We start from the raw sequence: 26,774 nt of genomic DNA on the forward strand, positions 1-26,774 counted from the left end.
ACCCCTGCAAACAAACCTTGAACTTGGGGCTGTGGAAGGACCAACCAAATTTCAATAAGAGCCATACAATGTAAACAAAGATTCAATAGCAAAATGTTTTAACACACACACAATGTTTCATATAAATTGCCTAAGGGAAAAAGAAAATCCTTACCTTGAGTGGTACAACTTGCATCAAAATGGCAAAGTTTGTGAGATGGTTACACAAACAGACCGAATAGTTGGAATCCCCTTCATCACGCACGCAGCCTTCATTAGACCAAACACCACTTCCGTTGCTACAAAGTGCATAAGAATAGGTGTCCATGTTATTTACTTTAAAACGTTTCTGCACTGCCTTTCCAAGGTTTGAGATCACTTATAAAATCTAATCTAAGTTTTTAAAACCACTGCTTGAATTAAGGTAAAGGTAAAGGACCCCTGGACGGTTAAGTCCAGTCAAAGGTACTATGGGGTTGCGGTGCTCATTTTGCTTTTCAGGCAGAGGGAGGCAGTACAGTGGTGCCCCACAAGACGAACGCCTCGCAAGACGAAAAACCCGCTAGACAAAAGGGTTTTCCGTTTTGGAGGCGCTTCGCAAAACGAATTTCCCTATGGGCTTCCTTCGCAAGACGAAAGCCCATAGGGAAATCTCCGGGACAGTGGGGAAGCGCAGCGCGTCTTCCCCACTGTCCTCGGACCTCCTCCGAAGGCTGGCGGTGGGGCGGAGAGACCTCCTCCCGCCGCCAGCCTTCAGAAGGCTGCTCCGAAGGCTGGCGGTGGGGCGGAGAGACCTCCTCCCGCCGCCAGCCTTCGGAAGGCTCCTCCAAAGGCTGGCGGTGGGGCGGAGAGACCTTCTCCCCGCGCCAGCCTTCGGATGGCTGTCCTGAAGACTTGCAGTGGGAGGAGGGTTTTCCTTCCCACCGCCAACATTTAGAATGCTGTTCTGAATGTTGGCGGTGGAGAGGAAAAACCCTCCTCCCACCGCAAGCCCCGGGAACAGAGGAGAAGCGCTGCGCGCCTTCCCCTCTGTTCCTGTACCTGTCCCGAAGGCTTGTGGTGGGGAGAAAAGCCCTTCTCGCACCGCCAGCCTGGCAAGCGGTCTCCATAGGAACGCATTAATTGATTTTCAATGCATTCCTATGGGAAACCGTGCTTCGCAAGACGAAAAACTCGCAAGAAGAAAAAACTTGCGGAACGAATTAATTTCGTCTTGCGAGGCACCACTGTATATGTCCACAGACAGCTTTCTGGGTCATGTGGCCAGCAGGACTAGACCACTTCTGGTGCAATGGGACACCGTGACAAGTGCCAGACCTCACCGTTTACCTTCCTGCCGCAGAGGTACTTATTTATCTACTTGCACTGTTATGCACTGGCAGAGGAAGAGGAGTGCAGGGGGAGCGCACCACCCCCAGCAGCATAATCCACACCCCCAGGATGCATGCCATGCCCCTGCGGGTGGTGTGCCACACCCCCGGGACGCGTGCCAGCCCTGCCCCCACCTGCTCCCCCCCAGTGCCTGAGCATGAAACTCCGCCCCTGCTGGTTTGCTTTCAAACTGCTAAGTTGGCAGGAGCTGGAACAGAGCAACGGGAGCTCACCCCATCGTGGGGATTCAAACTGCTGACCTTCTGATTGACAAGCCCAAGAAGCTCAGTGGTTTAGACCACAGCGCCACCCACCACTGCTTGAATTATGACGCATGGGTGGGGAAGAGATATAATGAAATCCTCACACCCCACCTCTTGACTCCTCCTAATTTCAGAAAAAGTGTAGTGGTGGGATCCAATAGCTTTCTAAAAAGAGTAGTTTGAAAGGCTATCACCAACAGTAAGGGGATGAGCTATTTAGCGCATGCTTTGCACACAAAAGGTCTTTGGGTCAAAGCTTCACACCTCCAATGAGGACCAGGGAAAACCATGTGTGAAGCCTTTAAGATCTTCCACAAGTCAGTATGGATAGTACTACGTTTGATGGGCCAATAGTCTGGCTCAGTATAAGATAGCTCCTGAAGTTCTCCCCCCCCCCCCCGCATACAAGCAGTTTGAAAACAGTGCTCTTCAATCTTGCATTTACAGATGTTATTGGACTATAACTACAATAATCCCCAAACAGCTTAGCCAAAAGTCATGGGTGATGGGATCTGCTGTCCAACAACATCTGGGGATTCAAGGTTGAAGAACACTGGATTAAAACACAATATAAAACAAAGCACAGAAGATAAAATGGCGTTCCAGAAAGAAAACTCATGGATAAGCCAGCCCAGTTGAAAAGATGTGAGTTTTGCAACCCCTTCTACAGCCCACAAAGAAAGGGAAGCTATGCATTTTTCAGGTGAGATCATCCTACAGCAATTGCAACTGCACAAAGCAGCTACAGCAATTGCATTCTGGTGTAATTGCAGTTGCACAGCAACTCTATCCTTGCCTTCATTCTACAGTCTCGGAGCAGTTAATATAGACAGATGTACATCTCCTCGACTGTACATCCGTAAAGCTCATTCGATCATAAGGCAAAATTGTAATAAATTGTTCTGTAAATGCCAGCAGCCTAAAGTTTAGTGCACATTTGATTCTTCACCCAAATCCAAAAAGAAAAAGAAGCTTGCATCCAACTAAGTAGACCCATTGTAATTAATGGACCCAAGTTAGTCATGTTCATTAATTTCAACAGGTGTGTTCAGAATATGACTAACAATGGATACAGCCCGGAACATGTGTTTCATAAAAAATAATAATCCTGGTGGATCGGGCCAAGGACCCATCTAGAGACTAACACTCTGTTTTAACATTAGCCAACCAGATGCCCATGGCAAGCGGAGCCAGAATGCAACAGCGCTCTCCCCACTTGTGATTCCTGGCGACTGGTATTCAGAGGTGCGCTGCCTCCAATAGCAGAGGTAGACCATTGCCATTGTGACTAGCAGCCACTGATAGCCTTGCCCTCCATGAAACTGCCTGATCCTCTTTTAAAGCCATCTAAGTGAGTGACCATCACCACTTCTCATGAAGCCAATTCTATAGTTCAACTATTTCCTGTGTAAAGTAAAGGTAAAGGGACCCCTGGCCATTAGGTCCAGTTGTGACCGCCTCTGGGGTTGCGGCGCTCATCTCGCTTTATTGGCTGAGGGAGCCAGCGTACAGCTTCCGGGTCATGTGCCAGCATGACTAAGCCGCTTCTGGCGAACCAGAGCAGCGGACGGAAATGCCGTTTACCTTCTTGCCGGAGCGATACCTATTTATCTACTTGCACTTTGACGTGCTTTCGAACTGCTAGGTTGGCAGGAGCAGGGACCGAGCAATGGGAGCTCACCCCGTCATGGGGATTCGAACCGCCGACCTTCCGAGTGACAAGCCCTGGGCTCTGTGGTTTAGACCACAGTGCCACCCGCGTCCCTCCTGTGTAAAGAAGTACTTCTTATTGTCTGTCGTGAGTCGTCAAACATTCATTGGATATGCCCTAGTATTATGAGAAAGCGGGTGGGGGGGATACTTCTCCTATCCACCTTCTCCAAACCATGCATAATTTTATACACCTCTATCAAAAGTTGCCTCATAAAGTGAGCACAACAGGAGTCTGTCATAAATATGCAGGTGAGCTCACTGCTGAAGTTTCAAAAGGAAACGAGCTTTTTAAATTGGAAGAGATCGGCCCCTGCAGAGCTCTCCGAAGAAAGCAAGGCAAAGCATCCCAGGGTAAATTTCCATCATTAAAACTGCCCCAAAAGAAAAAAGGGGGGACCAACCCCAGAAGGACAGAACAGTGTGTGTGTGTATTGGCAACCTAAACCTGTTATTGCAGCACAGCAAGGATTCCACACCCACCCACCCCAGTATCCTAATGTGTCCACAGGACAGATAACATGAATTTAAAAGATATCTAAGCTGGCTGGTTGACACATTTGCCTCATAATTCATGTAGTATAAGAATATCAGTGGCTCATTGGCTGCTAGCCATTCTGGTCATGTTCTGCCTCCACTGTCAGAGGCAATGTGCTTCTAATTAGGTAAAAAGGTAAAGGACCCCTGGGAGGTTAAGTCCAGTCAAAGGCGACTATGGGGTGTGGCGCTCATCTCACTTTTCAGGCCAAGGGAGCCGGTGTTTGTCCGCAGACAGCTTTCCGGGTCATGTGGCCAGCATGACTAAACCACTTCTGGCACAACGGGACACCGTGATGGAAGCCAGAGTGCTTGGAAATGCCATTTGCCTTCCCGCCGTAGTGGTGCCTATTCATCTACTTGCACTGGTATGCTTTTGAACTGCTAGGTGCTGTGGTCTAAACCAGGCATAGGCAAACTCCAGCCCTCCAGATGTTTTGGGACTACAACTCCCATCATCCCTAGCTAACAGGACCAGTGGTCAGGGATGATGGGAGTTGTAGTCCCAAAACATCTGGAGGGCCGGAGTTTGCCTATGCCTGGTCTAAACCATTGAGCCTCTTGGACTTGCCAATCAGAAAGTTGGCAGTTCCTGCCTCTGATTACCAGTTACTGGGAATTGCAAGTGGGGAGGGTGTTGCACCCGGGTCTTCCTTCAGGGTTCCCCCAAGGCATCTGGCTGGATACTGCGAGAACAGGATGCTGAATGGGATGGACCTTTGGTCTGATCCAGCAGGGCTGTTCTTACGTTCTTAGTGAGACACACATGCAAATAACACTCTGTGTGCCTGTAGTGGTCAGCAGTTGCTACAGGTGGCTACAGTTACTCCAGGGAAATGGGACATTGATAATGATAATAATACTTCCTTTTGTATCAAGCTTTCAGTTATGCAAAGTGCTACACCTGCATTATATAACTGCAACCCTTACAAGCAGTGGCACCTGGGGAGCAAGCCGATTGGGCACCTGGGGTGGTGAGCATGCCCTGCGCCCAGGGGCGGGGCCAGCCACCCGCAGGGTGGGGCAAGCCAGGGCAGGATTCTCTGTGGGGCCTCTAAGGAATCTGCCTGCCTCCTCCCACTCAGCCGCCCTACAGCTGAGGGGGAGGCGGCGGGCAGACCGTTTGGGGCAGCGCGGAGCCTGCGGGCGCCCAAGCCAAGACCTTGTGGTGAGTGCCACATGGCATTTTGTCACCCCCCTCAGTGGTGACACCTGGGGTGGCATGCCCCCACCGGACCCCCCTTCCTCCGCCCCTGTACCTTATTAAGCAAATTGCATTATCTCCACATATTGCAGACAGCAGGAGGGAAGACTGAGATGGATAGAAAATGGCCTGCCTAAGGCCATGTATGGTTTTTTAGTAATTATTATTTTATTATTATTATTATTATTATTATTATTATTATTATTATTATTATTACTACTACTACTACTACTACTACTACTACTACTACTATTATGCCAGATTTTTGTATTGCTTTATCAAATATACTGTATCTAAGCAGTTTACATAAACTGGTATAATAACACATTCAATTAAAACAGCAATAAAACTGGCTTTAAAAATAATAAACAGAATAAAATTATCATAGCAGAGGTGTTATTCAAACTGGGGACTTCCATCATTTGTAGCTCTATTATCCTGTATTATCATCATTGTCATCATGCCTGTCTCATTTATTACCCACTCTTTACTAGAAGGTCACAGGGCTACAACGATTTATAATTTTAGCCACCATGCTACATTCTGAGTGGCACTGAAAGGTGGAAAAAATTCACAGGAAGGGGGTAACTTGTCAATCAAGCTAAAAGAACTTTCTTTACGCTGGGGGGGGGGGAGAGATGTAACTTGCACAGCTTCCCTTGAACAACAAAGGCTGGCCTTCTGAATCCATGATCAGTTTTGTCCTGAATTTCAATCTCAATGTGGGAACGGATGCTGGAGAACTGTTCCAAAGGGTGATTAGCATTCTAATCCATATGGTGGGCTTTATCGTTCAGAAATGTGTTCCAGCTTCCCTTTTTTAAAATCCAGATGTGAGTAAGAAATCCCTTTACTTAGTTTAGAAATGGGGCGAGTAATCCGTCTTCGTTTTATTGCCCATGATTTCATTGTTTTGACTGTTCCCATGAACCTAAGACAGAGGGGAGGGTGGGGCAAAGTAATTCTCTGGTACTGTAGCCATTTTTTTTATTATTTAAAGGACTCAATCCTCTGATCAAATGCAGAACTACGTCACGCACCTGTAATCCAAAAAGGCACAGTAAAAGTTCACTTGGTTGCTTTCGTTCATGACTTGGCTGTATTGGGGAGCAGTCTGAAAGGAAAGAAAGAAGACGTGTAAACAAAAGGATAACCAGGACACACTGGAGTCTACCATGGGCAGAGACAAGATGTTGGCTGGCGCCACCCAAAAAGTTCCTTTTTGGAGACTTTGGATGGCATCCAAAGTCAACCCAAGGGACTGGCTTGCATTGGGATGCTCAAAGGAGGGACCTGGCTCAGTGGAACAGCATCTGCTTTTCATGCACAAGGTCGCAGGTTCAACCTTCAGCATCTCCAGGTAAGTCTGTTGATGGCCCTTGGCTGAAACCCCCAAGAACTGCTTCCAATTGGAATAGACCAGGCACGTCCAACTCCCAAGAGGCTGAGATCTATTCCCAGTATAAATAAATCTGGCAGTGACCTACCCATTGTCATTGGAGGGAGAAGGAGAGTGCGTGGGGTGGGTGGATTGCCCAGAGTTGTTGAGCTTCTATTAAGGGGAGATGCCATAACTTGCTCGCCAAACAATACACTGCTTAGAAAGTCACGTAGCCCTAAAGCCAACTATCGCATCCCCAATCGCCAGCAGCAGACGCCAAACGACTGCCCACATGACGCAGAGCAAGGGGGGCAGGAGGCGGATAGATTCATTGCCCAATTCAGTTAATCCCATGATCAATAAGGATCTTGTGATCAGCCATGATCATCTGGGGATCTACCTGTAGATTTGACCAGTTGGACATGTCTGGAATAGACTATACTGAGCCAGTTGATGGCCAGATATCCCAAGATAGATAGAACGATGGGTCTGACTCAATAGAAGGTAATATGCCCAGCCATTCAGCAAGCCACTCCTTCCAAGCAGGGCCTCTGATTGGCCTGTTGGAAGCTGCCCTCTTTGGTGGGAAGACAGCCCCTCAATCATGCCGGCCAAGGGGAACTCCCCCACCAATGGCTAGTGAGTGAATGTGCTCTGACTGCCAGGGGTGACGCTGGAGCATGAGGGGCCACAATCGTTGCACCCTGTGGAAGCAGTGAGTGGCCAACATGCAAACTCGGGCAATGCACATTCACTTGTGGTGAGATATATTTGTCTGATCTCTGTATCTTGCTGTCATGAGGGGCAGGGGTACGTTTATTGCATGGGACTTCTTGTGTTGTTATACTGGGGGGGAAACAGGTTAAAACATTTATTTAAGCACACATTTTTCAATGAATTTGAAGGCAATTTTCTCCTTAAAAGCACATTTTTTAAAAAAATATACGATATGTATTTACACATGCATTTATGCGCAAAATGTAAAATTTTTATTTATTTTTATTTATTTATTTATTTTTATTTTAATGTAAAATATTTTACATTTTGCACATAAATGCATGTGTAAATACATATCGTATATTTTTAAAAAATGGGAGAGCTGCATAAATGGTTTTATTTCGATCTGCAAACAAGTTCAGGAACATGAAATCAAGCCAATCTGCTGCAAAAAGTGGACTGAGTGGATTCCTCCCCCGTAGACAATTGTTTCAGATGTTGTTCTCAAAGATCATGCTTTCCCTGGCTCCCAGTGAGCAATCCACCCTACATAGCTCAAACACTTCTAAATTTAACATTTCCCCAAAATTTTCTCAGTTGGAATCTTTGTTTTTTCTTTGCACAAGAAGATTAGCCATCAGACAGAGTCTGATATCATGTTCTCTTAAGTAGAGCAATCGATATAAATTTACACATATTGTGTCTGCAATCAACTGGAGGAAAAGCACTTTAAGAGAATTCCATTTATTTAACTTAGCTCTTTTTTTAAAAAAAGTGATTTGATACAGAAGTACAGCAATAATTGCATGATTACATAACCATTCCAAATAACTCTTTAATTTCAAAACAAGAATCTGGAAAGAACATAACCAAGATCAGGTGGGCTGTATTTTTCATTATGTATCGTAGCAAAATTGTTTTTGCAAAGCTAAGGAATGCAGCTGCACTTTCAACCCCTCCAAATGAAAATCCTTGGCAGACCTCAAGGAAGCAAACCTTTTTTCATGGGAAAACAAACCAATGTTCAGCTATAAAGGCATCCCTCAATCAGTTTAGCCCCTTCCAACTAGAATGACAGACAAATTCATAAGTGGAGAGTTGTTTCATTTTAAGCCCATATTGATGATTAGAGAGATGCTGATGTTGCGTGGTGAGTTCCCGCCCCCCCCCCAGAGAAAATAAAGACACAGGACACCAGGTATTAAGCTTAAATGGGCAAATTAGGCCACAACTTTACTGATTTCAGGAATGAGAGGTATTGGCTTAGGCACTGGTCCTATCAACTAGCCGGCTTCAGCCCGATTGCATGAAGACCGGCAAGCGTTAACACCATAAGGGGGAGTCCTGCTGAGGCACGTCAACTAGGAGCTCCCCCAGGTCACCACTCGGGGGCGTGCCTTAGGCCCACACCTCCATAGGCTTTGGACAGGGCCACGCCCCCCCCCGGAATCCTTTATCGGACTACCCTTAGCTTTGGGGGGAGGCGATGGCATTTCCTCCCCCCCACATCCTCTTAACCCCTCCTTAGCAATGCCTAACTGCCACTCGAGCAAGGCAGGCCACGCCCCCCCCCAGCCACCCGATTGGCTGGCTGGGCGGACAACGCGGCCGGGATTCCATCAGTCTCGTGGGGGCTGGAACCAGCCCCCGGGCACATGGGGTGGGCATGAAGCTCGCAACCCCACCTCCTTGCCAGGTACGGAAGTGGCTTTATATCTGACTATGGCCTCCTTTGGAGTAACCTAAATATGTGCAAACTTCCACATGCTTGAATTTGTTGCATTTTGGTCTAATTATTACAAGCTCCCTCTGCAAACTAACAGGGATAGATAAGAAAAATGGGAAATCTAATTTAGCTCATATTGTACTATAAGTTGGTTCACGTAAATGGCACCAAATCACACACACACACACACACACACACACACACACACACACACACACATCAATGTAGGATAGATTCATCTGTATATGAGACGTAAGAACATAAAAAAGAGTGTGCTGGAGCAGACTTTTGCTCAGGGGAAGCATGCTTAGGAGAAACCATAATTGCCTTTTTGTGCAGGAATTTTCTTTTCTTTTTAATGCAAGGAGCATTCAGGTGCCCAATCCCTTCCTTGTGGTCCATTATGGTGCCCTCCAGAAATGTAGCACATCCAGTGAGTCCTGCTCCTCATGCAATTCAGTCCTCTACTGTCATAAAAGCTTTTTTGTCATAAGTCATATGAAGCACAAGCAAAGAGGTTAGAAGGTGACAGTCAAAGTGCCGAGGGTGCTCTGCGAAGCGTATATCCTGAAGCATACAGGTTCATGGGGCCTCATGCATCGATAAACAGAGCCATCTAGCTGGCTACTAAGGAAGAACAAATTGCTGGTGCAGAACATGCAGAACACAAGTCTCTGTGACCGTTTCCAAGCTCAGAAGGGATGTTCATAAAAGCAGGATGGGAATATGGGCTTCCATTTTTGTACGCCTCCTTTGAACAAGAAAAAGCCTCCTTTCTTGCTAGGACACAGACTTTTCCCCTTTTGCTACGCCACTGTTTTTTCCTTATTATTTTGTGCTCCGCTCTTGAGCAAAGCATCCCTTTTGGGGGGAAGAGGGGGAGATCCTGCAGAGACACTACATTTTATTCTATAATCAACATAGACTGGTTGCTTGTTCACACACAATCTAGATCCATCACATTTCTCTCTCTCTCTCTCTCTCTCTCTCTCTCTCTCTCTCGGTGTTTCTTGAGAAACTAGCTTCATTCCAAAAAAATAAAAGCTTGTTGCGCATTGATTCTGCATTACCCTACAGTCTGTCCATTTGGAAACAGGTGTAAGTTGCCCCATAATTTGGGGATGGGTATATCCACACCTGCCCAATAATGTTGGGGACAGGTGTTTCCCAATATCTCATCACCACTTCCTTCTTCATTCACCTGGGGCAGGAGGGAAAGTCATGGATAACCTACTTAAGGGTGGAGTGTTCAAATGTGTATCAAGAACCGCACACTCCCTTATTGACAGCAGGTTCTAGAGTCAATCTAGATTTAAAGCATCGTTTTAAGGATGTGTGAATGGATTAGTCTATGTGTAGCCTCAAGGCTTCCTACCTGACAGGCTGGCAGACTTTCAGGAGCCAGTGTTCCTGTCTGTGATAGAAGCAGTGCAAGAAGCAGTTTGGAACTGGGGAAGAGAGAAGGGTTTGGGGCTTGCTGGGAGGAGAGGTGGAAGTGCTATGAGGCTTCTGGCCAGCAGAAGCGGCTCCTAAGACACTGACACACTGGAAGAATTTTGCTGCACATTAACAGATCTCTGGTTTTGCTTCTCGATCCTCAGATGATTCACTAGTGCAGGGCACTCCAACATTACTGCACCATTTCAATCACAAATACGCTTACATAAAGATAGATAGATAGATAGATATAGATAGATAGATAGATAGATAGATAGATAGATAGATAGATAGATAGATGATAGATGATAGATGATAGATATAGAGATGATAGATAGATAGATAGATGATAGATAGATAGATAGATAGATAGATAGATAGATAGATAGATAGATGATAGATATAGATAGATAGATAGATAGATGATAGATAGATAGATAGATAGATAGATAGATATAGATATAGATATAGATATAGATATAGATATAGATATAGATATAGATAGATGATAGATAGACAGATGATAGACAGATGATAGATAGATAGATGATAGATAGATAGATAGATGATAGATGATAGATGATAGATAGATGATAGATAGATAGATAGATAGATAGATAGATGATAGATGATAGATATAGAGATGATAGATAGATAGATGATAGATAGATAGATGATAGATAGATAGATAGATAGATAGATATAGATATAGATATAGATAGATGATAGATAGACAGATGATAGACAGATGATAGATAGATAGATAGATGATAGATAGATAGATAGATAGATGATAGATATAGATGATAGAGATAGATTAGATAGATAGATGATAGATAATTGAGAGATAGATAGATAGGTAAGCAGGTAGGTAGATAGATGATAGGTAGGTAGGTAGGTAGGTAGATGATAGACAGATAGATATAGATAGATGATAGACATATATTAGATAGATAGATGATAGATAGATAGATAGATAGATAGATAGATGAGAGAGAAAGAGAGATGATAAATGATAGATAGATATAGAAAGAGAGAGATCACTCTCAGAGTGGATGAAACCATAGCAAGCAAATGCTCGCATGTGGCATTCAGATTGCCAAATCTATCTTTCTCTCTTCTTTTTAGCCAAGGGGAACAGGTCTGGATGCCTTTGCCTTTTCTGTAGAGTATTATAGATGACAACTTGTTCTGAAGTGAGGAACACCCCGGATTACAGATTGCCACCAAGCCCTGCAATCTCCCAGTCCAGCAAAGCAATTTAGCATGCTTTTAACACACATAACACTGGCTCTGACTTCTCCATACCCCACACAGTTCTTCGTCAGCTCTACAATTTGAGCTGGGTGTGGGTGTGTGTTTCTATTCACACTCACCCACTAGGCTATGGTCTGAAAGCACATGAGGAACCAAAGCAGATCAGGTTCTGGCTAGTGCCTGGATGAGTGACTACATGTGTGTCACCTTGGGCCCCATGCAGTGGGGGATGGACCATTCAGACGAATGGGGCACAGCCCCTCCAACCTCAACCAGCATACCCTCGCCTGCCTTCTTACTAAAAGCCAGTCCAGGGGGTGGCACTGGCTGTTAGCTTCCTCCTCTTTAGTCTCAGTTTTGCCTTTGTAGGAGGAGGGTGGGGATAAAACTAGAATGGGTTGCCCCTAGCACCACCTACTGTTGGCCTCCCTGACTTCCACCTTATCAGTTCTAATGGGCATCAACCACCACTGGTTCCATGACAGCAGCAAAGAGGGATAGGAGGGTAAGGAAATAAATACAAATAAATAGCTGGCTCCAGAGGTGGTCATAATGGTGGCCGAGAGAGACACTGGCCTTCTTCCATCTCCAAAGTACTGAGAATGCTCTGTTCCAGGTGCCCTGGCAGGGAAGTTTCTCTCCCACAAACACCATCATTGTCATCCAATCCCAGCTGCTGAAACCATTGTCTACTAAGTGGAGCTAGTAAGGGCGTGAAGAGGGTGGAGGCTTACAGGGCTAGGGCAGTAATTGCAAACACATTTAAGCATCCTCCAGTGTCTCACGGAACTGCTTGTTGCCATTCAAATTGAGCCCAGGGCAGTTTTTCCACCACCAACTTACATGTTCTACAAAGTTGTCACATTTTGGGCAACAGGACCTATCCTGCAGGGCGGAGAAGGCAAATCTGAAGCGATGACAAAGCTGGGTGATAAGGTTCAGAAGGCATGCAATAATACATCACCCTGTTGCTCAGAAGGGGAGCTTCTCCTCCCTTCGAAATATTTGTCCTATTAGCTAATTGCACTTCTTACAACATTTCTTTTGATAAGAAACATTTGCGCTGCATGAGAAACGTGAAACATTCCGCTAACATTTTTTTCTCTCTGCAAGAACAACAGCTTGGTGCTGCATCAAGCTTTAGTCATATTCAGATTAGAACAGTTGGATACAACAAACTTGGGAGAATTCATTTCAATGGGTCTACTCTGAGTAGGACTAATGTTGGCTGCAACCCACAGCCGTTAAAGCCTCAGTAAGCAAGGGAATATTTCATAGGGCATTAAGGATGGAAGCATCTATCAGGTTTCCTCAGTTTTTCATTTATCCATGTTTAATAGCAATTTGTGATTAAAAAAAATAATTGTCAACATTCATCAGCATTTTAGTGTGAGTTTCTCCTAATGAACACATTTTACAGCATATGCAGTTTTGACTAATGTACTATATACTTTTGCAAGCAGCTTTCCCCAATATAGTACATTTTTCTATATTACCACTAATATCTTCAGTTGGATGCAGCAACTGACATGTCAGTTTGAGGGGAGAGAGGAGAGACCCCAGTTCAAATCCCTAATTAGCTATAAATCTTGGGTCTCTCGGTATCTCTCAGCCTAAAAGCTACTTCGCCAGTACAATTGTTTGTGGGAGGGACATGATTGCCTTCCCAAGTTCCTAGGGCAAAGGGTAGGATAAAGATCTACCAAATAAAATATGATTGGCACCTGATGGTTGCAAAAACCAGTGTAAATTCAATTCGGATGTACCTGCAGAAACATCCACCTCTCTCTCAAAATAACCTCCTTAAACTCTGAGGCCTTTGGAAGATGATGATGATGAAGAAGAAGAGTTTGGATTTCATATCCCGCTTTATCACTACCCGAAGGAGTCTCAAAGCGGCTAACATTCTCCTTTCCCTTCCTGCCCCACAACAAACACTCTGTGAGGTGAGTGGGGCTAAGAGACTTCAAGGAAGTGTGACTAGCCCAAGGTCACCCAGCAGCTGCGTGTGGAGAAGTGGAGACGCGAACCCGGTTCACCAGATTACGAGTCTACCACTCTTAACCAGTACACCACACTGGCTCTCTTGTTTTAGTTCCTTCCTTTCATGACAGGGGGTGGGGGGTGTCAAAATTCAAGCCATTCCAAAACCTGGAATGTTTTAAGGTGGAATCGTTCCAAAAGATCAGGGGTCTTTATAATTGATGGTGCAACAGTTCCAAGAGTATGATGTTGAGCTAAATTGCCCTTATGAAGTAAGTTACATTGGAGTAAGCTCCTTGGAACTCAATGAGACATGTTCTGGAGTGGATATGCATAGGATTGCACCTATGCAAGTAAGTGTAAGTATGTGTGGCAAAAGAGAGAAAGAGAATTCTAGATGCATCTCTTATATTAAAGTTTGCAAAAGACTGACGGAAAGGTCCACTATGGTTATTTTACTATTATTCATATTTATTAAAGGTCTACACCACCCTTCATCCAAGGACCACAGGGCAGTTTACAGTATAAAAACACAAAAATACATACCATAGTAACAAACAAAACAATACACACACACAACACACAGTTTAAATGGCCATAAAGGTAAAGGTAAAGGGACCCCTGACCTTAGGTCTAGTCACGAACGACTCTGGGGTTGCAGCGCTCATCTCACTTTATTGGCCAAGGGAGCCGGCGTACAGCTTCCGGGTCATGTGGCCAGCATGACTAAGCTGCTTTTGGCAAACCAGAGCAGCACACGGAAACACCGTTTACCTTCCCGCTGGAGGGGTACCTATTTATCTACTTGCACTTTGATGTGCTTTCGAACTGCTAGGTTGGCAGGAGCTGGGACCGAACAATGGGAGCTCACCCCGTCACGGGGATTCGAACTGCTGACCTTCTGTTCGGCAAGCCCTAGGCTCTGTGGTTTAGACCACAGTGACACCAGCATCCCTTAAATGGTCATAGATTGTTTAATTAGCAAATGGTCTGAGAGAAGAGGAATCTTTTCGCTTGGCACCTAAAGATATGCAGTGAAGGTGCCAGACGAACCTCCCTGGGGAGAGCCACTGAGGAAAAGGTCCATTCTCATGTTGCCACCCTCTGAACCTCCCGTGGAGGAGGCAAACAATGAAGGGCATCAGAAGATGACAGCAGAGTCCATGTCAGTTCATATGGGGAGAGGTGGTCCTTGAGGTATTGCAGTACTGAGCCATTTAAGGCTTTATAGGTCAAAACCAGGACTTTGAATAGGACCTTGAAACTAATTGGCAGCCAATGCAGTCAGGCCAGGATTACTGTTATATGCTCAAACCATTGAGCGACCTGGAGGCCCAGTTCTAAACCAGCTGAAATTTCCAAACCATCTTCAGACGCAGCCCCACGTACATTGCCGTAATAATATGGTTCATTGATCCATTCATTTATCCCTCAATTAAAAATGTGCTGGTTTTAAATGGAACGCATTCCAATTCCCTTAGTATTTTGGCTATCTCAACCATGACTTCAAAGTGCAATGTTTCACATATTTCCACAATTAAGTGGTGCCCTGTTATTCTCTCGACCTTTCAGCAGTTACATCTCTTGACGGGCTGGCCACCCTCCTCCTGTCTGCTTCCTTGGCTACTCCCCTGGGAATGGGTGGGAGGGACAGTCCATGGAAGACGTGAAGCCTGAAGTTGTGATAGAGGCCAGCAAACTTCCCAGATTGCGATTCTATGCTGGAAACATGAAATACAGCTAAATGTTTTAGACCAGTGCAACAAACAGCCACAGGAAGACTGGAGAACGATGAGCAGAGGGATGCTAAACTGTTAAGCTGCCATTTGGGTGTTGTTGTTTGACTAAAGCACCCCAGTGGCTACTCGTGTCTATTCTTACATGTGCTCCTCACACATACTCAAGGCAGGGGGACATGAACCCCCTGGAGATGTCATGGAGGGGGTGGGAAGAGATAAGTGAGCTGGACGACCCGGGGGAGGCCCCGAGTGGGACAAGGGAGGCACAATATTTTGGGGTTTCTTCACATTCCCAGGGGCACTCTTGCTAGCTGTTTTATACCGTCTATGGAACTGTTCTTAGTTGTTTCTACACTTTTATTGTTAAGGTTGTAACTGGCTGTTTCCCTCCCTCTTCTAATTATACATTTTGTTCTTCAAACCCATGCTGGGATTTTGTGCTTGGGGTGGGCACACTCTCCCTTCTTCATCCCCCCCCCTTTTTTAGAACTAGTATGTGTGTGTTTATTGTGGACTCCGTTGTCCTTATTATTGATGTCCTTGTCATTGCAGTGGATTATTGGACTAAATCATGGGTAGGCAAACTAAGGTCCGGGAGCCGGATCCAGCCCAATCGCCTTCTAACTCCAGCCCGCGGATGGTCCGGGAATCAGCGTCTTTTTACATGAGCAGAATGTGTCCTTTTATTTAAAATGCACCTCTAGGTTATCTGTGGGGCCTGCCTGGTGTTTTTATATGAGTAGAATGTGTCCTTTTATTTAAAATGCATCTCTAGGTTATTTGTGGGTCATAGGAATTCGTTCATTTATTTATTTTTACAAAATATAGTCTGGCCCCCCACAAGGTCTGAGGGACAGTGGACCAGCCCCCTGCTGAAAATGTTTGCTGACCCCTGGACTAAATGACTTTTGCGTGTCCTTTTACCTCTACAGTTCTGTGATTCTATGAAGCTCATTCCCAGAGCCCCTGACATTGTATGTTTCACATTGACTGGAAAGCGTCAGCTCTGAATTTCCGACAACAGGCACACATACACACACAGTAAATGCTGGGGGAGGAGAATGCTCTCCCACCGCAACTGCCTGCACCTCCTTGGGGAGGTCATTTGACATACTGAGGAACTAACTCGCTTTGCAGACATGCCTGGACCAAGTCAGTACAGTCGTACCTTGGATCCCAAATGCCTTGCGAGTCGAACATTTTGGCTCCCGAACGCCGCAAACCTGGAAGTGAGTGTATTTTTGGTCTTTGTTGGAAGCCACCCAGAGTGGCTGGGGAAACACAGCCAGATGGGCAGGGTACAAATAATTTATTATTATTATTATTATTATTATTATTATTATTATTATTATTACGGTTTGCAAATGTTCTTTGGAACCCAAACGTCCAACGCAGCTTCCATGGCCTCCACAGATCTTCCTGCAGCCAATCGGAAGTTGTGCCTTGGTTTCTGAACGTTTTCGAAGTCAAACGGACTTCTGGAACAGATTCCGTTCAACTTCTGAGGTACCACTGTAGAAGAGTCTCCAAGTCATGTCAAAACACATCATGGGCAACAGCCCAACCCATGAAGAAGCATGCATGTCATGTGCAAGAGCTGGTGTCAGGAACTACCCCTGTGTGCAAATTAATTGAAACAAAGCATGTTTTCTATCGTGCTTGTAATCCTGTACTCAAAACAAACACAAAAAGTCAGTTGATCATTATGGTGTCGGAAGCTTGCAGCCAATAGAAGGAATGATGTGCTCACCACAATATATTGAGGTTCGACAGAAGAGAGTTATTCCAGAGCTGGGAAAGAGGTATCCTGACGCTACTGGGATATTGCAGCAGGACCTAGCCCCCGTCACACATTGAAAATGGTGAAGAAATTCATGACAGAGCAGCAAATACAGGTACTTGATTGGCCAGGGAATTCCCCGGACGTAAATCCCATTGAGAATTTGAGGACTATATGCAAAAGTCTCCTCCGTGCTGTAGACTGTACGACTAGGAGAAGCTCATTCAGGTGCTGATTCAAGTGTGGTGCAGGGATCCGAAAATCAACAGTGACTGTTTGAAACTAGTAGACTCCGTGCCCAAACCATGTTCAAATGCTGCTTAAAAATAGTGGAGGTCACATCCGTTACTAATGTCCATGTATGTGAGTTTTGTACATGTATATGTGAGTTTTGTACAATAAACTACTAAATTCATTGTTTGTTTCAATTAATTTGCACAAGGGTGTACAGTAGTCCTCTCCCTCTTTTACTAAGTGTTTTGAGAAAGAGACCCATGCAAGCTAAAAAGGCCACTACAAAAGATTTTGAATGAATATTTAAAGAGGAAAGCAGGAAGGACAAGGGTGGATTGGTGCCTGACATCTGTGTGTCTTTGCCGGAGCCAGGAAGAGCACCCACAGAGGTGTCTTGTGACGTAAACTCTGACATATCCCAAAGAACTCAGCCACTAACTCACCACGTTCTGTCCATAGCACTGCTTTTTCCATGAGGTTCCCGAAATCAGTGACTGGTCCCTCTGGAAACTGATCTAATGGATTGTGGAATGCAGCAACAGTAATTAGGGTCTGGCACGATTCTCCAGGCAACCCCCAAAGGTTCTGTTTTTTTATTTCTTTATTTCTACCAGACTATTCTGCAGAACAGCTACAAACACACAAGACAAAACGATTGTACACCACCCGCCCCCCCTTTTTTTTAATAAGCAAAAAGCCAGAAACAAAATGTTCTCCTTCCTGTGTGTCTTTCTGTGCTTTTCATTGCGGAAGGTCACTTAATCTCACAATTTTTGGGAAACCCAAATTGAAAAGCATCACTACACCACAATTTGGTAGCCAAGTATGTATGACTGATTAACTTTGTCAACCAGAGGAGAATTTTAAAAATAGCCAGTATAAGGGGAAATGCTTTTAGAACAGTAGTTTTAATTATATGCTTAACAGCGCACAAAAACAGCCCCTGAACTATTTGGCATTATTTGTTTAATCTTAAGATATTATTATTATTACTATTATTATTATTATTAAACACGCATACACACAAGCAAACAAACATTTTATCCAGATGTGACACAAAACTCAGATGATTCATATAATAGAGCTACAAGCTGAAATTTCAATGTGCTGTTCCGCTGTGATTGAAGAAAGAATGACATTATATAACAGTGTTAAATGAAAATATTCCCACAATGTGATTCCACCCCTTGTCAGGCTTATTTTCAGACTCGGAAATATGAAGGTTTGGGACTCGTAGGGCTTAAATTACAAGGTTAGCATTATAACCCCAATATTCTTGACAAAGAAACATTTGTCTACATATCCTGTCCCGGATCCCCCAAGTCCCGGCTGTAACCTTAACCATGCAGTGCTAGACATGGCAGTAAGCTCCATTTAGTTCAATGAAACTGATTCCCAGATAAGTGTGCATGCAGATAGATGATAGATGAGACAGAGACAGAGAGAGAGATATGAGAGATGTTAGATATAGATGATAGATAGATAAAGATGATAGATAGATGATAGATAGATAGATAGATGATAGATAAATAGATAGATAGAGATAGATGATGATAGATGATAGATAGATAGATAGATAGATAGATAGATAGATGATAGAGATAGATGATAGATGATAGATGGAAGATGGATAGATGATAGATATAGATATAGATATAGATATATAGATATAGATATAGATATAGATATAGATATAGATATAGATATAGATTAGATAGATAGATAGATAGATAGATAGATGATAGATAGATAGATAGATAGATGATATAGATACACAGATATAGATGGATAGATAGAAAGATAGAAAGATATAGATGATAGATCACAGAGATGATAGATAGATAGATAGATAGATAGATAGATAGATAGATAGATGATAGATAGATGATAGATTAGATTAGATGATAGAGATAGATATTGATAGATGATAGATGATAGATGATAGATGATAGATGATAGATGATAGATAGATAGAGATAGATAGATGATAGATAGATAGATAGATGATAGATAGATAGATAGATAGATAATAGATAGATGATAGATAGATAGATAGATAGATAGATAGATAGATAGATAGATGATAGATAGATAGATAGATAGATAGATGATAGATAGATGATAGATGATAGATGATAGATAGATAGATAGATAGATAGATATAGATAGATAGATAGATATAGATAGATGATAGATAGATAGATAGATAGATATAGATGATAGATAGATTAGGCCTATTGAACACAGAGGGACTTCTGAGTAAACAAAGGACTGAGCTGTTAATCATATGCATAAAACCACAGAATTGGATAATTACATGATGTGACTTCAAAGACTAATCTGGTACAGACTGGGAAAGTTTAAAAAACAAAGGAGACTTTAGCCTGATGTAGCAAAATAAAAAATAAAATAAATAAAAATGCCAGAAATCCCAAATACATTTTGCTAAAAACACAGCCTGTCCTGCTTATGTGGCATTTCGGTAATTAATTTCAATAGGTTAATTTGGTTTGTTTCTCTTTGCTTGTCTCTAAATGCTCTACGGGCTGCTGAATTAAGTTATTAATGCTCGTATCCCTGTTCAGGGAAGGTTTCAGTGTTTGATGTTGTATTGTGTTTTTACTGGGGGTTTTTTGTTGGGAGTTTCCCAAAGTGGCTGGGGCAACCCAATCAGATGGGTAGCATAAAAATAATAAATTATTGTTATTATTATTATCAATTTCTTTACTTTTGCATCGTAGCATGCTCTTATTCTATATGCTGTCATGTTCTGGGAACTGTAGCTCTCTTAGGGGAATAGTGGTCCGGTAACCCTCCAGCCTCTCCTGAGCTGCAGAGGCTCAGGGCAGAGAGGCAGAGGGGACTAAGTTCCTGCAGGAGGAGTGCTCGCCTCTAGGCCAGGAGAGATGAGTCACCTGTGGGCCGGGGCCGCCCTATGCCTCGGGGCAGATAAAAGCCAGTCAGCCCCAGTCCCAGGTTGCGGGAACAACATTGTTGGTAGCCTGTTCCTGCCTGCACCCTGTCCCGCTCTTCTGCCAGAGTTCCTGACCCCACCCAACTCCCTGCCTTGGACCCAACTACAGATTTGACGGACAGCCTCCATACTGCACCATCAACCTCGGACTGGACCCGTACCTCGCCTCTTGGTTAGCCCCCAAGACCAGCACATTTAGTGCCAATGTGCCGTAAGACGGATGCAAGGCAAGCCGTCTAATAAAAGCGTGTCACCAGACTGCAATTTTTCAAGTGAGTAAAACAAAGCAGCTTTTGGCATGACCCTGTTCTTGTCTGATAATAAATCAGGAAGGCAATGAGAGACTGCTAAGTGAAGGGGGCCATGAATATACCCAGAATCAACACGACAAGCAGGTGGAAAGTAATTTAGATCGCATTTATCTGTGTAGCTCTTGAAGGCTCTTAGGCCACCTTTAGCATACATTGTGCCAACATTTTAAATGCAAGTCAAAAATAAGAGGACCCCAAACCCACAAGGTAAAGCAACTTTTCTTTTCCAGGGCCAGCTCAGTGGTCCACCTCAGTGCAAAGTCTCAACTCAAAACATTTCCTTGAAGGGAAGAAGGAAGAAGTCCCGACAATAACGGATTGGCATAACAAGATACAAGAATTTGCTGAAATGGCGCAGTTGACAAATAGCCTGAGAGGCAATTCAAAACAGAAATTTATGGGAAAGTGGGATAGATATAAGATATATGTTCAAAAATACAGTAAAGGTTCGCTATCTATGCTAGCATTCGATTGACGTTGGAGAGTGACTGAGTTGAGAAATAAGACCAAGGGTACATATTGATATAGGAATGGATAAGATAAAATGTAAAGAAATATACAATAATAAGAGTACATTCGTTTGTAAAAAAAGGAATATACAACGGGATAGACAGGAAGTCCAAAGTGTTGGTACATATATGATTTTGGAATAGTTTTTTGTCCTTGTTTTTTTTCTTTAGGTATATAAACTTTGAATATAAACTTTGTATACATGCTGAAAATTATATTATAAGCAGCTTTGTAATGTCATATGATAATGTTTACCGATGTAACATAAGAACGTTAATAAATAAATAAAACTCAATAAAATAAAATAAAAACATTTCCTTGAAGGGAAGTGCATTTGCTTGGGGGGTGGCGGCTAAACAATGGAGCAAACCAGCCTGATTGAGGGATTTCTCCCCTTACTGATTCAGGGATCTTCCTCCATTCCTCCCAAAGGAACCCAGCAATAAAATAAGAAACAGTACAATAAAAACATATTTAAAGCATATCCAACCTATGCAGGCTGCAAACAATCTCTATTTAAAAGGCTTATGGGAAGAGGATAGTCTTCAAGTAGGAGCCAAAGGGATAGCAGACACAGCATCTATCTGACATTTAAGAGGAGACCCAATTCATTTAGTGAGGAACAGGCCGACTGATGGTATCTGCAGAAGGCCCTCTTCACCTGGCCAAACATAGTGATAAACTGGGAATATAATGAGCGAGACCATCTCTTCTTTTTAAGGTCATTGATTCGATTCCCATGTTGGGCAAAAGATTCCTGCATTGTAGGGGGTTCGACTAAAGTGCAAACTTGTGCAAAAGTAGCATGAGAAGGAGGCCATAGGAGACCACTTTGTACATCTTGTAAAACTGCAATACAGTTGTGACTCAAATGTGTTAGCTCCCAAATGCCGCAAACCCAGAAGTGACTGTTCCAGTTTGCGAACGTTCTTTGGAACCCAAAGGTTTGACGCGGCTGACACGGCTTCCGAATGAGTACAGGAAGCTCCTGCAGCCAATCAGAAGCCGCGCCTTGGTTGTCAAACGTTTTCGGAAGTCGAACGGACTTCTGGAATGGATTCCGTTTGACAACCAAGGTGCAACTGTATTTCCATGTTCTACAGTGAGCCTGCAACTTACGCAAAGGGTTATGGTTCGGGGACTGTGCCTAAAGCCAAAATCGTGTATAGTCAAATCCATTGGGTTCCATGGTGGGTGGGATTGACAAAGTCATCTTTCCCGGAACCTGGTCCCCTTCCCACCTTTATTTATTTATTTGTGCCCTGAGCGCAAGTTGTGGGCTTTCAGTATTTGCTATACAACAAACCAACAACACCAAAACTGGCTTATGAATATAAAGGACAATTTTAGTAGAACTGGTATATAAACTCATAAACCTACTAAACAATAAACAAACTAAAGTGCAATGTGCATAATCAAGCCTGGAGGTACTCATGAACATAGAGTGAACTAATGTTATAAATATTTATTTATTTATTTATTTATTTATTTATTTATACCCTGCCCATCTGGCTGGGTTTCCCCAGCGACTCTGGGTGGCTTCCAACAGAATATTAAAATACAATAACCTATTAAATATTAAAAGCTTCCCTAAACAGGGCTGCCTTCAGATGTCTTCGAAATAATCTGGTAGTTGTTTTTCTCTTTGACATCTGGTGGGAGGGCGTTCCACAGGGCGGGTGCCACTACCAAGAAGGCCCTCTGCCTGGTTCCCTGTAACTTGGCTTCTCGCAGTGAGGGAACTGCCAGAAGGCCCTCAGCGCTGGACCTCAGTGTTGGGGCAGAATGATGGGGGTGGAGACGCTCCTTCAGGTATACTGGACCGAGGCTGTTTAGGGCTTTAAAGGCCAGCACCAATACTTTGAATTGTGCTCGGAAACGTACTGGGAGCCAGTGTAGGTCTTTCAAGACCGGTGTTATATGGTCTTGGCGGCCGCTCCCAGTCACCAGTCTAGTTGCTGCATTCTGGATTAGTTGCAGTTTCCAGGTCACTTTCAAATGTAGTCCCACATAGAGCATGTTGCAGTAGTCCAAGAGAGAGAGAACTAGAGCATGCACCACTCTGGTGAGACAGTCTGTTACAGTATTTGCCCCTTCATTTATCCAACAAAAGGATGTGCCAATGTTTTCTATTCTTTCAGGTGCCGCAGGAGGGACATGACGCAGAGGGACTCAGTGCAGCTGCTGGATCAAATATTCCCGCAACTAAGGCAGAGAACCCACATCACTGAGCCCTTGCTTTGCACAGGGACTAGAATCCATTTCTCACGCTTGATGGAATGCAATTACAGGAGACTGTTAGATATACGTATATTCTAAATCATAGCGTGGAGCCGAGCGGGTAACTGAACATTACAGGGTGCTGATCCTATAAGCGTTGGACATTTTGCCTTCATCTGACATAAAACATCCTCCAGATGTCTCCTCATTACTATTTTTACCCCCTTTGGCCCAGAGGTGGGGTGCAAAACCGTTAACTTGAGCAACCTTAAATATAGGGCGTGGTTTGGAGCCCTTCTGCAAAATATAGTAACTGTGCATACACCATGATTTAAAATGCAGCACTCTTGAATGCTCTTGCTTCCAGCACCACTGGCTGCTAACATAGATTATCTGATGCACTGTGCTTTATAAAGCGATTTGCTATGATGGAAACCACCACCATATCGAGATCCGAAGCAAAGTTTCAAACAACAAAGCCACCGCCCATCAGGGTTGCGGATATGCCAGAAGGAAGAGCTGTAGTTTTTTCTGCCCGTTTCTATTTTGTTCTCAGATTTCATTAAATCATATGTTTTGTTCCCATGCCAGCTCTGAATGAAAGTCGTGGTATGAAAAGTGACACAATTTCAGCAGGAAGCTCCCAGACATGCACTGACTGTGGGGGCAGCTTTATGTTTAACCCAAAACCTTTGCAAATGCAAACAGAAATGAAAGTGGGGTCACATATAATCACCCCAATACCATCATAAACAGAAACCATCACGAGTGCACAATTTAAAAATAAAAACTTGAAAGGGCTGTAGGTCCCACTCTCAATCTCCTTCTCTGTGGTTTCGAACCCAGGCCTCTTGAGTCCCTGACATGCCTCAGAGTCTGGAGGAACCACGGGATGAGGGACAAGAGAGTAAGCATCTTTTCTCGGTGATTCTCCAGATTGCGGTCCTATTTTCATATTCCACAGATATCTATGGCGGAAAGAGCAATAGTTAAGAGCTCATTCCAGCATTATATTTAGCAGCTTGGAACCGCTCCAGGCCACAAAAAGCAATTTCAGAGGGAGTGCTGGGCTGAATTTGTGGAATCCCAAAAAGGTTTGGCTTTGTTTGGAGGGGGGGTCACTGCAGAAGAGGTGTGTGTGTGTGTGTGTGTGTGTGTGTGTGTGTTTAACTGTCTCTTTCTTGAGAGTGAATTTCAAGGAGAGGCATTAGCACTCCCCCAGCTCCTTACAGACAATTGCCAGTGCATTTAAAAAACAGAATCCCTCCCCCCCATGGTGCTATATAACTTACTATTGTCAGGGTGGGCCACAGCAAACCTTCAAGTGTCCTGGAAAAACTGGGACATCCCATTTCCCCCCTGTGAGTGCCCAGCAACCACTTTAGTTGCTGTGATTTTGCGCCAAGATCTTGCTGCTCCCCCTCCCCAGCACACCATTTGGACTCTGTGAACTCACTTGGGTCACGTGACTTACGCAGGAGCAAAGACAGGAAGACACGTGTCCCGGTTTTGGGACTCGACATGCTAGAGGGTGTGCCAGGTTTCCTCAACCTTGGCCCTCCAGATGTTTTGAGACTACAATTCCCATCATCCCTCACCACTGGTCCTGCTAGTTAAGGATCATGGGAGTTGTAGGCCAAAAACATCTGGAGGGCTGAGGCTGAGGAAGCCTGGAGTATGCCATAGCTCTGTGGCTGGGGATCCACCTTACATGCAAAGAGTCCGAGGCTCAGTATGTCTAGTTTGGGCTGCAGGAGACCGTTGCCAGAAATCTGGACAGCATCTTCCAGTCAGTGTACACGATACGGAGCTAGATGGGTCAGAGGTCTGATTCAGGGATCATCCACACTTCAGTTTGTCCTCTGCCTAGAAAGCATGGGTCTGCGTCATGTACTGAAGTTCTCACCCTGGGCCAGCAGGGGGATACTGTAGATAGTTTTCACTCAGGTCCACTTATGCAAATAAGGGATTGAAAGTGACGTTCAGTGATTGGATAGTTACAGAAAATGGTTACTGTTGCGTTCTAGTGGAGCTCTATATAAGCAGGCTGGCTGAACCCTTCAGTTCAGTTCTGTTCTGGCCTGTGAATAAACAAGAGCTGTTTGAAGAATCGCTGTGTCGTCTGATATGTTCACCCACAACTTAACAGTCTGAGTGGTTTTCTGCTTGGCCCACACTTTCTAGGCATGGGTCCAGGCAGTTTTCCCCTTGCCCCACTCCTTTCCCAGGGAATACCCAGGGAAAACCTTCTTCATGTGCTCCCCCCCCATGAGAGGTCTGGTGGGCAGCAACAAGAGAACAGGTCTTTCCTGCAGTGGCTCCCCGTTTGTGGAATGCTCTCTCCCAGGAGACTTGCCTGGTACCTTCATTATACACTTTCAGACGCCAGGCAAAAATATTCCTCTTCAACTGGGCCTATAGCTGATTAGCATTCTATGGTCTTTTAAATGTGTTGTGGGAGGGGAAATTATTGGTTTGCATTTGTTCTTATTTTCATTATGCATTTTGTGTTTTTATATACTCATACCTCGGGTTACAGCTGCTTCAGGTTACGGACTGCTGAAACCCAGAAATACCGGAACAGGTTACTTCTGGGTTTCGGCAGTCGTGCATGCGCAAAAGCGCTAAATCGCACTATGCACATGCGCAGAAGCGCCGACTCGCAACCTGCGCATGTGCAGACACGGGTTGCGAACGCTGCAGGTTGCGAACGTGCATCCTGCACGGATCACGTTCGCAATCCAAGCGTCCACTGTACTGTCATTTTATGTTGTGAAGGTAAAAGGTAAAGGTAAAGGACCCCTGGATGGTTAAGTGCAGTCAAAGGCAACTATGGGGTGAACAGCCCTGAGATCTATGGATGAAGGGCGCCATACTAATTTAATAAGTAATAATAATCATCCCACTCCTTAGTGCTAATTTGGAACAAACATCCATCTGGAGAACACCTGAATTGCTGTTTGCTCCATTCAAGTACTAAAGAGCTGTTTTCCATGGGGAGAAAGTGGCAGGACAATAGGAAGTGTGGATACGACCTCAGTATAAGCAGCTGTCTACATTCCTAGCTCCCTCTATTCTGAGAGGCACTGGATGGGGGGAGATCACAATTCCCATTGCAGAAAGTGCAAGCAATGTGCTTAATCAGAAATGCAGCTACCCCAGTCAGAGTTCTGGCATGGACTCCAAATGCTTTGCAGCCCCAAACCATCCCAGATCAGAATAATGATGAGCAGCGTGGTTAAGGGACAAGCCTCAAAACCCTTTCGTTCTAATTTATTATGAACACTCACACTTTCCATATTGCCAAACGCAGAGCAAAGGATTTGCTGTATGGACAGATGGAGGTGGTGGGAAGGACATTTAATCACAGTAGGCACACTAAAGATATCTTTTAGCAGCTATTGAGAGCAGCTGTAGTAGTGTAGTTAAGAATATGAGCTA

General features: G+C 44.2%; 1 protein-coding gene across 2 annotated transcripts in view; it reads right to left on the minus strand.

Moving 5' to 3' along the window:
• The window catches only part of ADGRD1 (adhesion G protein-coupled receptor D1), a 286,097-nt gene that overhangs the window by 147,728 nt on the left and 111,595 nt on the right, over positions 1-26,774 (minus strand). For both annotated transcript variants that reach the window (XM_053368984.1, XM_053368983.1), the window contains 2 exons: positions 6,105-6,178; positions 155-278 (listed from right to left, as the gene is read on the minus strand). In XM_053368984.1, the coding sequence (XP_053224959.1) occupies positions 155-278; positions 6,105-6,178 (198 nt within the window). The remainder of the gene's footprint in view (positions 1-154; positions 279-6,104; positions 6,179-26,774) is intronic.

The sequence above is a fragment of the Podarcis raffonei genome, chromosome 16 (genome assembly GCF_027172205.1).
Source record: "Podarcis raffonei isolate rPodRaf1 chromosome 16, rPodRaf1.pri, whole genome shotgun sequence".
NCBI classification, from domain to species: Eukaryota; Metazoa; Chordata; class Lepidosauria; order Squamata; family Lacertidae; genus Podarcis; species Podarcis raffonei.